Genomic DNA, 14,974 nt, shown 5'->3' on the forward strand with positions numbered 1-14,974 from the left:
TGCAGCAGCCCACGAGGGATCCCTGGTGGGATCCCGCGGCATTACTGTAGCTCCCACAACAAACACGGCGTGGTGACAAGGGCGGGGGGGACTCCCAGCCCTGCCCCAATTCCCGCGAGGCGTGGGCCCGGGGGGCTGCATGACCCACGGAGCCGCCCGTGACCTCCCAGAAGGTGGCGGTCTCAGCCCAAAAATCCGCTCCCCGGGCGCCTCGGGGCGCAACCGAGAGAACCCCAACACGGCCGCGATGCCGGGGGACGGGCACGGCCGCTTGCGGACCCTCCAGATCCCCCCGGAACGCTCTCCCCTCCCCACCCTCTCTGCACCCCCCGGCACTTTCGCAGCGCAGCAGAAGCGCTGTGCAGCCCCGCGGGTGCGATGAGCGTGCCAGTGCTCAGCCCGCCGGGGCAGCGCAGGGCGCGGGGGCGGCACCGCAGGGCGCGTGTTCGGCAGATTGCATTCCCGTCCCCGTGGCAGGGCAGCTTTCCGCCGCGGGGAAGCTCACGGTGCCACACCGGCGGCCACGCACGGGTGGGAGCACACGCGCGCTCCCGCGGCCCGTGGGTGGCCCCCGCTCGCCCGCGCGCGCGCGTGGCCGTGACGGGCGCGCGCTCGCCCCGCGCGCTTTCGCGCCTGCACGAGCGGCCGGCGCCGGGACCGCGCCTTGCACGCTCGCAGCCCGGGACGGCGCATCCCCTCCGGCCGGGGAGCCGGGGCTGCCTCGGGGGGATGCTGCCGGCAGCGCCGGGGCACGCGGGACCCCCCACACGGGGCTTGGGGCCCCCCGAAAGAGTTAAAGGAGGCGTGCGGGAAGCCCGTCCCTCCGCGGCCCCATTGGTTTCCCATCCCAGGTACATCCTTCGCTCGTCACCCTCGCCACCCTCGCTAGGCCGCGGCGGCGTCACGAGCGGTGCCGGGGCTCAGCGGGCGCTCGCCCCATCGGGGCCGGGGCCGGCGGGAGTGGGGTGACGGCCATGGTGAGTGGGGGGGCCCAGCGACACCCCCAAATCTGGGGGTGGTTGAGCGGGGGCCGCTTGGCCGAAGCGGGGCGCGGGTGATGCATCTCCCGTGGGATGCTCTTTGTAACCCCATAGGACCCCCCCCACTGCATCCCGGGGGATCCCCGCGGGACCCCCTTTGGACCCCCGAGGGGCTCCGTGAGACCCTCATTGGACCCTTAAGGGATCCCCCATTGCATCCCATGGGACCCCCCTAAGACACCCCCAGGGACCCCCGCTGCACCCCCGAGCACCCCTGGGTGCCCCACTTGCCCCTTGTGGCCGGGGGGGGGGTCACCAGGTGGAGACCCCAAAGTGGGTGCCCCCCTCTGGGTGCCCCCTCAACCCCCCGCCGCCCCAAATCCACTCTTGACCCAGACCCGCACCGTGTTTCCCTCTGCAGAGGGAGGGGGGCGCCCCCCACCCAGCTGAACCCACTTTTGTGGGGCTGTTTGCGAACACCCCCAAACTGGCTTGTACTCCTCCCTATTTATTTTTTAAGTTTAACCCTTTTTTAGCTGCTTTTTAAGCTTTTCTAAAAAAATTACTTTATCTGCAGTCGGTGCTCCCTACAAAACAGAGGGCGCCCCCAAAACACTTTCCCAGCACCCCTGATTAACACCGGCACCCCTGATTAACACCACGAGTTGCTAATTACCCCCGGACATCCTAATTAGCAAGCTGAGCCTGGCAGGGCGCTGGCTGCGGGCTGCGGAGGTGCGGGGGCACCCATGGGTGCCGGGGGTGGGGCGGGTGGGCGCCGCTTTGCCAGGCGGGGCTTTGGGGGCGCGGGGGTGACCTGGGGGGCTCAGGGTGGACTCGGGGCGATGGAGGGGCTGGGGGGAGGCGAGGAATCGCCATGGCGATGGTGGCCGTGGTTGCTCCGAAATGGCGCCCGGACGGGAATTGAAAGCGGCCGGCGGAGGCTCGGGGTGCCCGGTACCGGCTCGGGGCTCCCCCGGTACCGGGGCACAGCCGGGGCTCCCCGGGCCTTCCTGGGGGTGTGCGGGCTCCGAGCACGTGGGGCTTATTGTTTATAGAGAGAAGGAGCGATTCGGGGTAAAACCAGGCTATTTAATGCTGAGGTTTTTATAAGTTGTAAAGAGAGTGAAAATCCCTTCCGTGGGGGTTAAATGTGGGTGCCCCCCACTCTGTTGGAGCGGGGAGAATGCATTTTTATTCGGATTGAAGCAAATAACGACTTGGAGGGGGGAGGTGTGTGACAAAATCTACCCCGTTTTGCCCCACAAAAAGGGGTGCTCCCGCTTCACCTGTCGGAGAGGGTGGGGAGCACTCCGAGGTGCTACTATGCCCCCAATATTAAGGATATGGATGTTAAAAATACCTCCCGGACCCGATTTCCCCTCAAATTAACGATGCTGGAGGTCGATCCCAGTGCCTCCCGGGGGTGTTTTGGGGAACTCGGGCTCAGTTTGGATTCTCTGATGGCTGGTACAGGGTTGAGCCAGCACATCCCTTGTGAAAGGAGAACAGAAAGGGATTCTTTTTTTGGTCTTTATCCTTGTTTTCGGGCTAGGGTAGGCGGGGTGGGGGATCGCTGAAGGAAAAAAAGATTGCATTTCCTCAGGAAATGGAGTGAAAGCTGGGATTCCAGGAATTTGGTGTTGCAGAGCCGTGGGGGCTACGTGGTTCTCCCCCACCGCGTGATCGGGGATTTGTGCCCGGAGCTGCCAATTTCAGCCATGTGCGAAGTACTAAAATAGGTGGGAAAAAGTGAAAGGGGCTGGGAAAAAATAGGCTCTAAACAGAGATTTTCCCCACGATAAAATCTTGCAGTTGAGGCTCTTTTGCCTCACGGTTCTCAGGCTCCAGGCTCCAGGCGGGTGCCCAGGGGAGGTTTTGGGGCTGGAAACAGATTTCGGTACAACCAAGGAGGGAAACCACCTCTTTGTTTTAACCCTTTTTCTTCCCCAGGTGGGTTTTGTGGTTAATTAAACTGAGGCTGGGGTTTGGGATCCGGGGAGAGAATGAGACTTGTTATTAAGTGTGCAAAGCGGGGTTTGGGAATGCTGCTATTGGAAACAAGGCTGAGAACCGGTGCTTTCATTCTGCCAGGAGAAATTGAGACACGGCTGTGCGGGGTTTGGATCAACTTATCCCGTTGGGATTGATGGCAGCGGGATGGGGACATCCAGATGGGTTTAAGCCCCCTCCCCGCGCTGATTGCGGGTGAAGGGTTGTGAGTGGTGCCGCTCGGGCCATCGGTGGCGGGGTCACGGTGGATTTTGGGGTGCTCAGCCCCTCGGAGGGGAGTGGAGGGTTGTTTGCTCCCTCGGGAGACAATCTGGCTGGATGGCAGGGCAGTGCCAGGGGGAAGGAAACAGCAGCGGCGGCACGATAAGGGCTGGCTGCCAACCCGTGAGGTTTTCCTTGTTTTTCTGCCGGGGATGAGATAAGAGCCGGGCACAAGCACAAGATAATGCCCAGGGGACACGGCGCCGGGAGGGAGCCCGTCCACTGCTGAAATTCCTGGTGCTGTCGCTTTTGGGGGCTCGCAGGGACGTCTCCGGCTGTTTCACGGTGCGCGGGGCTCGCAGATGGGGCGTAGGGCGGGAGTGTCAGGAGAAAAGCCATTTTCTCTGCTGCCAGCCTTTCCCAGGTGCCTGGCACTCCGGGGTTCCCTGGCACAGGGGGGTCCCTCTCCCCGCTGCAGGGCGGAGGTGGATCCGGCTTTATTCCAGGCTGAAGGGGAGGTTGCACAACCCGGCCCCGGGGGAAAGTGAGGCGGGTTCGGGCTTTGCTCAGCTCTTGGCTCCGGCCCTCTTTGCTTTCCATAACCATCCTCCGGCATTTGTGTAGTGCTTTACTACCTCAGAGCCATTCGGGATTTTGCTCCTCGGAGGAGGAGGAGGCTTTAGAAGGTGTGTAAACCTTCCTTCTCCTTCATCTTCTTCCTCATTCCGGGCCACTGAGCACCTCTGTTGCTGATCTCCCTGTGCAGATGTCGACCTACAAGCGGGCGACGCTGGACGATGAAGACCCCCTGGAGTCCCTTGGTGACGGTGATGGATACCCCAATGGCTTTCAGGTATAGCTTCATGTGTCTTTTAGGGAGGAAAAAGGGGATTTTGTGTCCTGGCAAGCAGCAAAGGGGGTGCAGAAGGGTTTTCTACCTTTGACCAGTGTCTGGGGGGTAAAGTCCAGTGTGGGCAGAGCCATGTTGGCTCCTGCCACTGCTGCCCTTTGCTCCCCTTCTGGCACAGGGAGCCAGCAGGGCCATATCCTGCCTGCACTGTTTCAACACTCCACTTCCCAGTTTTTCTGCTGCCAAACCCCTTCCCAGCATGGCTGGGGTGAGCAATTATCGAAGCACTGGGAGTTTTGTCCCCACACAAAAGGGGATTAGGTTAATTCCTCCCCAGGCAGTGGGAAAGCAGCTTAAAGAGGGCTGAGGGTGGCAAGAAAACACCCCACTGCTGCCAGTGTCCAGCATCACCGGAAAAGGTTCAGGTCTTGTGAGACCTTCTTTGTCCTGGCCCCAATCCCAGCTCCATCAGTCCCTAGAATGGTGGTTTCTGCCCCAAATGTGTTTTTACTTTTCCCGGCGGGGCTGTCTCCGCTTGCCGTCACATCGAGATGTTTCCTGGGGATGTTTTTTGGCTGAGTGGGAGTATCCTGTTAAGGCACTTTTCGATGCAGCCCCCACCCTGTCCCAGTGCTGGTGGTGGGGATGGGGACAGCTGTGGGGTTACGCTGTGCTCGAGGAGGGGATCAGGGTGGCACGGGACAGCAGGTGAGCCCTCCAAAGCGCTCGTCCCGCTCCCTTTCCTGCCATTGTGCCGCCCTTCCTGCCCGGTTTCTGGAAGGCAGCTGCTGCCTTTCCCAGCCCAATCCATGACGGATCCCTTGCCGGGGCTAAATGTCTGCTGTGGGCTGTGGGAAGCAAAATGGGGGCTGCGTCAGTGAGTTTTTCTGCCAGCGGGGAGACGACGCTGCTCTTCCCGCAGGTGAACTTCCGCGGCTCACGGGGCAGCCGGGGCTGCTGGGCCGAGCGGACGCGTGCCGAGAAGCAGCTAGTGGTGCTGGTGGGGGTGCTGGCAGTGCTGCTCATGGCTTGTCTGCTGGGACTCATCTTCCAGTACAAAGCCAGTAAGTCCTTTGCTCGTTTTTTGGGGACCAAAACTCCCCCAGGAAAGGGAGGAGCCTAGGCTCAGCTTCTGCATACAAACACCGAGGCAGAGCGGCTTATCCAAGCAACCAGCAGGGATGGTTTGTTCAAGCTTTGAGCAAACAGCTTTGCAGGGATCCTGCCCCCTTGACCAGAGTGGGTTGCTGGGGAGTTCCAGAGTGCAAGGGTGGGATGCTTACCTGCACCCCTCACCTCAGGACAGGATTCTTGGGTATCAAACAGGATGTTCAGGTGTGGGGTGGGATCTTTGGGCTCAAGACAGCATGGTCACCTGCACCCCTTCACCCCAGGGTGAGATGCTCAGATGCAGGATACGGTGTTTCTCTGATCCTTTATCCTGGAACTTGAAGGCTGAGTACAGGATGGACTGTTTCTCTGCATTCTTCACCCCAGGGTAGTTGACTGGGCACTGGGCAGGATCTTTGGGCATAAGACGAGATGCTTGCCCTGGGATGGGATGATAGAGCAGGATGCTGAGCTATAAGTCAGCATGTTGGTCCATGTTGCTTGCCCTGGAGCAGGGTGGTAAGGTGCACGGTGGGATGCTCAGGAACCAGGTGAGGTATTTGCCTATATCCTTCAGCTCGGGGCAGGATGCTCTGTGGTGCCGCTCATTCTGCTGCAGCAGAGGAGCTGAACCTGTCCCTGCCCCCCAGGGCCGCCTGCTGTGTGCCTGTCAGAAGCCTGCATCTCCATCACCAGCTCCATCCTCAGCTCGCTGGACCGCACAGTGAATCCCTGCGAGGACTTCTTCAGCTACGCCTGTGGGGGCTGGATCAAGGCCAACCCCCTCCCCGATGGTCACTCGCGCTGGGGCACCTTCAATAACCTCTGGGAGCACAACCAGGCCATCATGAAGCACCTGCTGGGTGAGTGCATGGGAGCAGTGGGACCCCGCAATGCTCAGGAGCCCTGTTGGGTCCCAGGCATGCCAAAAACATCTGCATGGAAATTCGAGTTTGGAACTGACCTCCAGCGTCAAACCAGTCTGTGACACGCGTGCTGTGAGGACACTGAGAAACGGATCCTGGCTTTGATTGCCTTCCTAGAGATTTTTGACTGTACTGAGATTTTTGACTGTGGTGTTGCTAGTCTGTGGTGCTGAGTAGGGGAAAGGCCTCTGCTCTGTAAACCCCATGGTGACATTCCCAAGAGTTCTGAAATTCAGGATGTGCACTCCAGACTGCATTCAGAGGCTGTAGTGCCCCAGTATCACCCCACCCCAAGGATATATGATTTTCTGTGCTATAACTTCCAGCCTTTGTGAGTAGCCTTTTGGGGGGCTGGCTGCCAGTATGGCCATTTTTGGGGGGCCAAAACTCCCCCAGCAAAGGGAGGGTCGTGGGCTCAGTCTCTGCGTGCGAACGCTGAAGCAGAGCGGCTTATCCGAGCAACCGGCGGGGACGGTTTGTTCAAGCTTTGAGCAAACAACTGGCTCCTTATCAGCACTTTCCACTGCGCCAGGGCTGATTATCTGGAAAGAGAAGGTTTGGGAAGAGTGTTGTCTTTTGAGAGAAAGGGGGTGGCGCGGGAACAGCTTCGTCCCTGGCTTTTCCCGCAGAAATCTGGCGCTGGTTTTACCGGGAGAAGAGACTGGGCCTCCAGCCAAGTGGTCACAGTCGGCATTTCCTTGAATTCCTTGGAGCTGAGGGACCTTTAGTTAATAAAACCACACAGCTGGGAAGCCAAAGGTGCAAGCTGTGTCATCAGGAAAATAAATAAAAAAAACCAAAAACCCTCTGGGGAAGCAGAATTTTAGCTGGGGAGATGAAAGGAAGGTTTTGGACGCAGAGGAGAAAAATGGGTTTATTGTTCCTTTTTGCAGGAATAAATAATACAGGTCTGGGGGGCACCAGCACAGAGGCAAGGGCAGCACTCGGGGCTGGATGATGCTGGGAATATCAGAGCTGCTGGAAAAATAAAAATGCTCTTTGTTTTTTCTTTCTTTATCTTTTGTCCCCAAAGAGTTGGAGCAGTCACTGTGGGTGGGAAAGGAGAGGGGGGCAGGGGGCCAGGAAGGGATGGGGCCAATGGGATGCCCTTGGGGTTATGGTGGGGACTACTGGGACAATCCTTGGCGCCTTTTTGGAGTTTAGCCTTGTCCAAGATGGGGCTGAATCCTTTTGGGTCCAGCAGATGCCCATCCCTGGAGCCCTATGTGATTCCCCCTGGGTACTTTCCACAGAAAATACCACGGCCAATGTGTCCAGCGAGGCAGAGCGCAAGGCACAGCGCTATTACCAAGCCTGCATGAACGAGAGCAAGATCGAGGAGCTGCGTGCCACCCCACTCATGGAACTCATCCAAAAGGTTTGTCCCACTCCTTGTGGAAAAGCCATCTTCCCTCTGCAAAATGGGGAGAAAAGCTCAGTCATGGGCAGTCCCAGCACCCTCCATACTCCATTCTTGGTGATTCCTGCATAAGAGCATCCCCCAGGCCAGGTCAGGCAGAGGCAGGGATTTATAATCCTATAATGGGGCTTTTTAGCCGCCTTGCAAGATGTTTCCCCCCAGGATGGATATTGAGGAGATATTGAAGCCATTTCAGGTGTTTGTTTCTTATTCAAAAGTTGGTTTTGCTGTCTGTCCCCAGCTGGGTGGCTGGAACATCACAGGTACGTGTTCCAGTGACTTCAACGAGACGCTGCGGGAGGTGACGGCGCATTATCGCACCTCGCCCTTCTTTTCCGTCTACGTCAGCGCCGACTCCAAGAACTCCAACAGCAATGTCATCCAGGTGGATCAGTCAGGGCTGGGCCTCCCATCGCGGGATTACTACCTGAACAAGACGGAGAACGAGAAGGTGAGGGTGTTGGGGGAAATGTGGGTTGGCTGGGGGGATGCCATGGGTGGGTGGTACCTGCTGTGCTGATCCCACCTGTCTGACCACGCAGGTGCTCGCGGGGTACCTGAACTACATGGTGCAGCTGGGGATGTTCCTGGGAGGTACCGATGAGGAGTCAACGCGGCAGCAGATGCAGCAGATCCTGGACTTTGAGACGGCCTTGGCCAACATCACCATCCCGCAGGAGAAGCACCGGGATGAGGAGGTCATCTACCATAAAATGACAGCAGGAGAACTAAAGGTAGGAATGGAGCTGGCGAGCTTCCCCAGTCTGCTGTGGTTTGGGAAGTGGGGTGAACGGGTGAAGGTAACACAGCTCCTCTGGGAATCCTGACACCAGCTGACATAGCCTGGGAAACTCTTGTGCAACAGCTTGGCCTACGTCCTCCTTGGGGAAATCCTACCCTGACCCTTCCTCCCAGCGTCTGGACCACCCCTGGGGCCAGCAGCTGTCTTACTGCAGCACTTATGTCCTCCTGGGACTGCTGCCCTTGGATGTCAGCCTGGTAACCTCCCAGTGTCCCCAGAGGGGCTGTAACTTGTGTCAACATCTCTGATACCCACCCCACTTTCTTTTCTTTCTTTGTGGGAGGAAATTGTTTACTCCCCTTCAACCTTTCAAGGATTCTGATGTTATAGGAACTGGCCTCTGCAAAATTAGCTGAATCCATCAAATGGACATTGATACAGCCAATTCCAGCTCAAGAACCCTTGCAACCCCTGCAATGGTTTTTAGGTCCATAGCAGCACTGTGGCTTTTGCAGGAGCTGGCACCGGCTGTGGACTGGATGCCCTTCCTCTCCACGGTCTTCTACCCTGTGGAGCTCAACGAGTCAGAGCCCGTTGTGGTCTATGCCAAGGAGTACCTGGAGCAGGTCTCTGACCTCATCCTGGCCACGGATAAGTGGTGAGAACTCCCAGCCTGTACGGAGACCCGGGTACCCAGGGTGGGCAGGAATGTGCTGTTGCCTACTCACCTCCTCTTACCATAGTCTGCTCAACAACTACATGATTTGGAACCTGGTGCGGAAAACCAGCCCACTTCTTGACCAGCGCTTCCGGGATGCCGAGGAGAAATTCATGGAAGTGATGTATGGGACAAAGAAGGTGAGGGTGAAGTCCTCAGTGCACCTGAATCACCATTAAAATGGTGATGGCTTTTTATCTCAAGGCCCTCTCATGTGGCATCCAAACAATAGAGATGTGGGGCAGCTTTTGGGGTGGCAGAAGGTTGGGTGGGCCAGGTGGAGCAAGGGGTGGGAATGTGGAGGGCTTTGTTCCGTGCTGCTGCTGATGACCACCTCCTGTCCCATGCAGAGCTGCCTCCCACGCTGGAAGTTTTGCATCAGTGACACGGACAACAACCTGGGCTTCGCCCTGGGGGCCATGTTTGTCAAGGCCACCTTTGCTGAGGACAGCAAGCAGGTGGTATGTCCCCAAGGCAGCAGCATGCGAGTCCCGTTGCTGGGAAAGCCTCTGCAGTGGTGGAACTGTCGGGGCAGACGATGTTTCTCTGTCCACTGTGTTGTGTTCGCTGTGCATCTCTGTGTGCTGGGTTTTTCACCATGTGTTGTCTTGGCCTCCCAGCCTTTTCCTCCCTGTGGTGTGAAGGTCCTTGACCTCTCTGGGACAGGAAGCCAGCTCTTTGGACTGACGCTGTGCTGCCTTGTTTTGTCTAGGCGGAGGAAATGATCGCGGAGATTAAAACTGCCTTCGAGGAAAGCCTGGAGACCCTGCAGTGGATGGATGAAGAGACGAGGAAATCAGCCAAAGAGAAGGTGAGGTGCTGGTGGCTGCGCTGGGAAGAGGGTGAGGGTGGAAGATGGTGGAACAGGGAGAGCCTGTCCTCCATCTCTGGCACTGAGAGCACTCTGGTCCTTTTCACCCTCCAGGCAGATGCCATCTACAACATGATTGGCTATCCCAAATTCATCATGGACCCCAAGGAGCTGGATAAAGTGTTTAATGACGTGAGTTGGTCAGATATGTCCTCTGGGTTTTCTATAGGAGGTACAGGATGTGTCTGTATCACCATGGCTTCAGGGCAGCCTTGAACCCCAGGTTTCCTCCAGAAGGGTTTCACTGATGTCCTTGGCTCTTCTCTTGGGACTTCTCAGAGAGCTGTGGGCCAATCCTGGGGTGGCTGGGGCTCTTGGGATCCCTGCCTGGGAAAAGGAGGAGCCGTTTTCCGTAATGGTGATTCATTGCCCTCTAGAGACTAAACAGATGTTGGAGAGGAGAAGAAGCCATAACTGCTGGCTCTAGAGGCTCAGACATAACTGTGAAGGGAGGAGTGGGGCTGGGCAATCACCACACACCACTCACATCTTGTTCTTTTGCAGTACGAGGCCGTGTCTGACCTCTATTTTGAGAATGTCATGCAGTTTTACAACTTCTCAGCCAGGGTTACGGCTGACCAGCTCCGGAAACCGCCAAACCGGGACCAGTAAGTCCTCTGCTCCACTTCCCTGTTGTACTCAGTGGGGAATATCAGCACATCTGGAGCACTGGGATTTGGTGTCCACCAGCCTGTGCTGGTTTTGAGGAGATAAATTTAGGACAATGGCTTTGCAACATGAGTGGATGTTGTTGGAGCAAACACTGGCGATGGCTTGTGTTGCCATGGTGGTCATGTTCGTGTTCCTGCAGGTGGAGCATGACACCTCCGACGGTCAACGCCTATTACTCTCCCACCAAGAATGAGATTGTCTTCCCTGCCGGCATCCTCCAGGCCCCCTTTTATACCCGTGCATCCCCCAAGTAAGAGCCATGGGAAAACAGAAAGGGCAGGATTCCCAGCTTTCCTCTTATATCCAAATCTCTGGCTAAATTTCATGGCTTTGGAGAGCAGAAGCTGCTTTCTTTACCCTCCTTCATTACCCTCCTTCAGGTCCCTGAATTTTGGTGGGATTGGTGTGGTGGTGGGCCATGAGTTGACACATGCTTTCGATGACCAAGGTATGACCACGGCCAGGTGGGTGGGCAGCTGGAGGGGTGGCCAGTGTGAGATGAAGAATCCACCGTGGTTTTGCAGGCCGGGAATATGACAAAGACGGCAACCTGCGTCCCTGGTGGAAGAATTCCTCTGTGGAGGCCTTCAAGCATCAGACAGCGTGCATGGTGGAGCAGTATAGCAACTACACTGTCAACGGTGAGGCAGTCAATGGCAAGCACACCCTCGGGGAGAACATCGCCGATAATGGGGGCCTCAAGGCCGCCTACCGGGTAGGACCATGGGGCTGGGGAGATTCGAAGGGGGACATGGTGTGGTGGGATTTGTGTTGTCTCCTGAGCCCACTGTGCTCCCTGGTTTTCAGGCATATCAAAACTGGCTGAAAAAGAATGGGGATGAAGAAACACTCCCAACTCTCGGCCTCACCAACTACCAGCTCTTCTTTGTTGGCTTTGCACAGGTACATGTGGTGACCTTGGGAGGGTGGGAACACAGATATTTGGGGGTGGAGCATACCCAGATGGGGTTGGGAGGGTGTGATGGCAAAACGGAGTCCTCCAGAGATGATGTAGTGGGTGGAGAATGAGATTGGAGTGGTGCTGGTTACAAAGGAAGACAAAGCTGCAGCTTGAGCTGCCTTGGCCCCTGTCACGCAGGCAGAGAGGTTGGATTCAGCACCGAGCTGGCCCTGTGGTGATGGGTGTCAGTACTCAGGCCCCTTGTGCTCCGTTTGCAGGTGTGGTGCTCGGTTCGCACACCGGAGAGCTCGCACGAGGGGCTCATCACCGACCCGCACAGCCCCTCGCGTTTCCGCGTCATCGGCACCGTCTCCAACTCCCAGGAGTTTGCAGAGCACTTCAGCTGCCCCCCGGGCTCCCCCATGAACCCCCTCAAGAAGTGTGAAGTCTGGTGATGGGCGAGTGCCCTAGGGAACCAGCGGCTGGTTGCTTTGTCCTCTGCCAACAGCTGGGCTTCCCCAGTCCCTGAGGCTCAAACCACTTCTCCATGCCACGGAGAGCCCGACTCTTCAGCCGGAGCAGTGTCTGTGCCCCTGGCATTGTCTGAGGTTCAATCCACTGTGAAAACTCCTCATCCCCCTGCTTGCTGGTGAAATGACTTGGGTTTGGGGGTCTCTTCTTTCCCACCATGACTGGGCCAAGTGCCGAGGCACAGGCATCTGTGGGCACTGCCTGTATTTACACACACAGCGCTCCAGCCTGACCCACCACCCGGAAAAGCCCTCTGGTTTGGAGGTGATAAAGGGAACCCCCAGCAGCAGCAGCAGGTTTGTCTGCGTGTCTAGATACACCTGATGTTCCACCTTCTGTCCAAAGATACGCACACAAGGGTGGAAAATATTTTAAGATATATTTTTTTGGGGGGGAGGGGGGAAGGGGAAATACATATATTTTTTTTCATGTGTTGTGGAATACACTGGAAATTTTCAGGGAAAATGCATTTAAAAGCCTTTTTTTAGTAAAATATTAGTATATTTATTAATTTTTTTTACTTAGTGCAGCCGTAGGTGCAGTACCCTGTGGTGACAGTCCCTTGGCCAGGGAAGCTGGGTAGGGCTGTGGATATCTTTCCAGTCTTGGATCCTGTGTTTCTCTGGGAGGAACTACCCTTAGAGGATGCTGATGGGAAAATTAGGGACAGCAGCCCTGGGGACAGAGCTGGAGGATGCTGCAAGCCACAGAGGCTGTGCTGGCATGCTGCAGCTCCTGGGATTAGCTTTCATTTCAGAGCATAAAGGGAAAAATTGACGTAACCAAAGATGTAACCAAGGTGGTGATGGGGTGGATGAAGCATCCTGTTGTCCCTCCTCTCTCCTCTGAAGCCAGGCCAGCCAGGATTTCCTGGCCCTAAAGCTTCCCAGACAAGTGCAGGCGGTTCCTGCCGCTGCTTCTCTCATGCCAAGCCTGCCCTCTGCCTGGGAAACTGCAAGCCCCAAAAGCACCATGTGCCCCCAAAACTCTGTCCCTCCACAGCTGGTTTGGCACCAGTGTGAGAAGTGATCAGGATGGCATTGAGGGACTGTTTTAAGGGATGTTTTTAATATTTGTTTTGAGGGGAAAGCACTGACAGGAGCTCAGGTGCTGTGTGTTGTCTTCTTGCTCTAGACAAAGCAGAGACATAGAGGGATTTTTAATATTTATATGTAAAGGGAGGGTTGGAAGGGGCTGGGGTTTTGTAACTATTTTTTCACCCTATGCGGAGGCTTATTGTAATTGAAATAATAAATACTTTTTACTGGATTTGGAGCTGATTACGACTCAAATATTCTTATAGCAGGAGGGTCTGCATCCATTTATTTGTGCTCTTTTCCCTGTCTACACCACTGAAACTGTCCCACGCTGACAAAACTGAGCCAATGAGGTTTTTCCCAGCCTGTGCTTGGTGACTGCTGCCTCTCTTAGAGGCTAAATCCAGGGGTTTTTGCCCAAAAACCTCACTCTCACTGCGGGTGGCTCTTTGCTTTCCATCTCTATGGCATGGCCCCACACAGCTCCCTGGCAGGGAGGTCTTTCCCAGATGCTTTTCCTTCCTCCCCGGTGAGTTTTTGGCTGGCTGGGCTGTGGTTGGATCCAGTGGCACAGGCCCTGTGCAGGTTTCCCTCCAAACTCCCTTATTTATGGCTTGGTGATGCTGGTGGGATGCTGCCAAGTCCATAACAGGCCAACATTTACTTTGAGCAGATGCTCCATGGCTTCATCAGGCTTGCCCAAAAAATGTAAGGCAGGACCTGGACTGCAGGCTCCCTGCAAGCCTTACCCCAGCGCCTGTCAGGGCTGATGGTCGTTAACCACACCAAGCGCTGGGTACTCCTTTGCTATTTAACCTAGGAATTGTTATCAGGGGCTGGATTTGGGGCAAAACAGGGAGGCTGCAGCCCACTGGTAGCAAACTTTTGGGAATACAGAGTGTTTCTGCTGCTGTCAGGGACAGAACTGAGCTAGCAGTGAGCTGGGGACATGAGTGTTGCATAAATAAGACATTAAAATACCTCTCTGGCTGTTTTTACCGTGTTTTCTCACCCAGATGGAATCAAAATGTAGTAATAGCACTCACTCTGTGCTTGCACGACTCAGTGTGGGGCCCTCTGTTTCCTGCAGCGCTGAGAGCAGCCGAGGCCGTTGTTTTCCCCGAGATCTGCCTGGAAATGGCGCAAACCCGCAGAGGGCGGTGGAGCCGAGAAAATCGCTGCCTGCAACTCCAGTGCTTGGCTGGCAGGAACCAGCGGTGTTACCGGAGTCCCACTTTGGTCTGGATGTGGCCCCACGTGTTTAAATTGTGGTGGAATACCTGCATTCCTAGGGAAAGAGAAAAACAGTGTGGGCGTAAGGCAAAGAGGAATAGAGTGGGGCTGGGGTGGGAGGGTGTTTTCCCAGCTGCAAAGGAGCAAGGAAGGGAGCACAGGCGTCACATGGAGATGCTGTTAGAAGTGGTTGAACCATCCAAACAGGAAACACTTTGGCTCTCTGGGACTTAGTTGCAGGGAGGGACCAGGCAGGTGATGGCTCAGGAGCAGCCCCAGGGCAGGAAGAACTTCGAGGGTGACCATGAGCTGTGTTGTGGTGGGGGACACCGTGGTCAAGGCTGCCCATGTGGGCTCAGGTGGAGGGAGTTTTCCTCCCTGGGAGGCTGCGGGCACGGGGAGAGCGGGCAGGAGGTGAATCATCCTGCTCCGTGCCAGCGCCTGGTGTGGGCTTGCCTGGTCCTGGGTGGTATTCGCTTTATTTTGTGCTCAGCTGTGCCCTGGAGGGCTGAGACGTTGTTTGCTGAGGGCTGAGCCCGGGCAGGGGGAAGAATGGGGAAAGCTCCAAGCAGGACCTTTTTGTTTTTCTTTTTTTGTTTTTCTTTTTTTTTTCTTTTTTTTAATATTGGGTGGTTTTTTTTGTCTGGAGGGTGTTGGAAGAGGAACAGTGCAGGGAAAAGCAGGAGAAGCCAAAGGAGGGAGGTGCTGCTGTGCTGTGCTGGGTGAAAGCAGGCACCTGGATCATGCTGGAGCCTACAAACAGAGCTGG

At 56.3% G+C, this 14,974-nt stretch overlaps 1 protein-coding gene across 5 annotated transcripts; it reads left to right on the forward strand.

Moving 5' to 3' along the window:
- Positions 1-738: 738 nt before the first annotated feature.
- On the forward strand, positions 739-13,204 carry ECE1 (endothelin converting enzyme 1). 5 transcript variants are annotated; one of them, XM_039697411.1, is made up of 18 exons: positions 739-851; positions 3,961-4,047; positions 4,967-5,108; positions 5,805-6,017; positions 7,334-7,458; positions 7,742-7,951; positions 8,043-8,234; positions 8,758-8,900; positions 8,986-9,100; positions 9,311-9,421; positions 9,673-9,771; positions 9,886-9,963; positions 10,336-10,439; positions 10,643-10,753; positions 10,884-10,951; positions 11,028-11,218; positions 11,311-11,406; positions 11,683-13,204. In XM_039697411.1, exons 2-18 carry the CDS (start codon positions 3,961-3,963, stop codon positions 11,857-11,859), a joined length of 2,262 nt encoding a protein of 753 aa, XP_039553345.1. In that variant the 5' UTR covers positions 739-851; the 3' UTR covers positions 11,860-13,204. The 5 variants fall into 5 exon arrangements, with proteins under 5 accessions (XP_039553345.1, XP_039553342.1, XP_039553346.1 ...); XM_039697408.1 differs by lacking the exon at positions 739-851 and adding an exon at positions 859-977; XM_039697412.1 differs by lacking the exon at positions 739-851 and adding an exon at positions 2,875-2,933.
- Positions 13,205-14,974: the final 1,770 nt, after the last annotated feature.

Source organism: Passer montanus, unplaced genomic scaffold (genome assembly GCF_014805655.1).
Source record: "Passer montanus isolate IOZ18808 unplaced genomic scaffold, ASM1480565v1 scaffold118, whole genome shotgun sequence".
Classification (NCBI taxonomy): domain Eukaryota; kingdom Metazoa; phylum Chordata; class Aves; order Passeriformes; family Passeridae; genus Passer; species Passer montanus.

What these genes read in the sequence shown, in the direction of transcription:
- ECE1 (XM_039697408.1), top strand. An exon ending in CTGAGGACAGCAAGCAGGTG is followed by an intron (nt 9,422 to 9,672) that starts GTATGTCCCCAA and finishes TGTTTTGTCTAG; the next exon opens with GCGGAGGAAATGATCGCGGA. An exon ending in GGAAATCAGCCAAAGAGAAG is followed by an intron (nt 9,772 to 9,885) that starts GTGAGGTGCTGG and finishes TTCACCCTCCAG; the next exon opens with GCAGATGCCATCTACAACAT.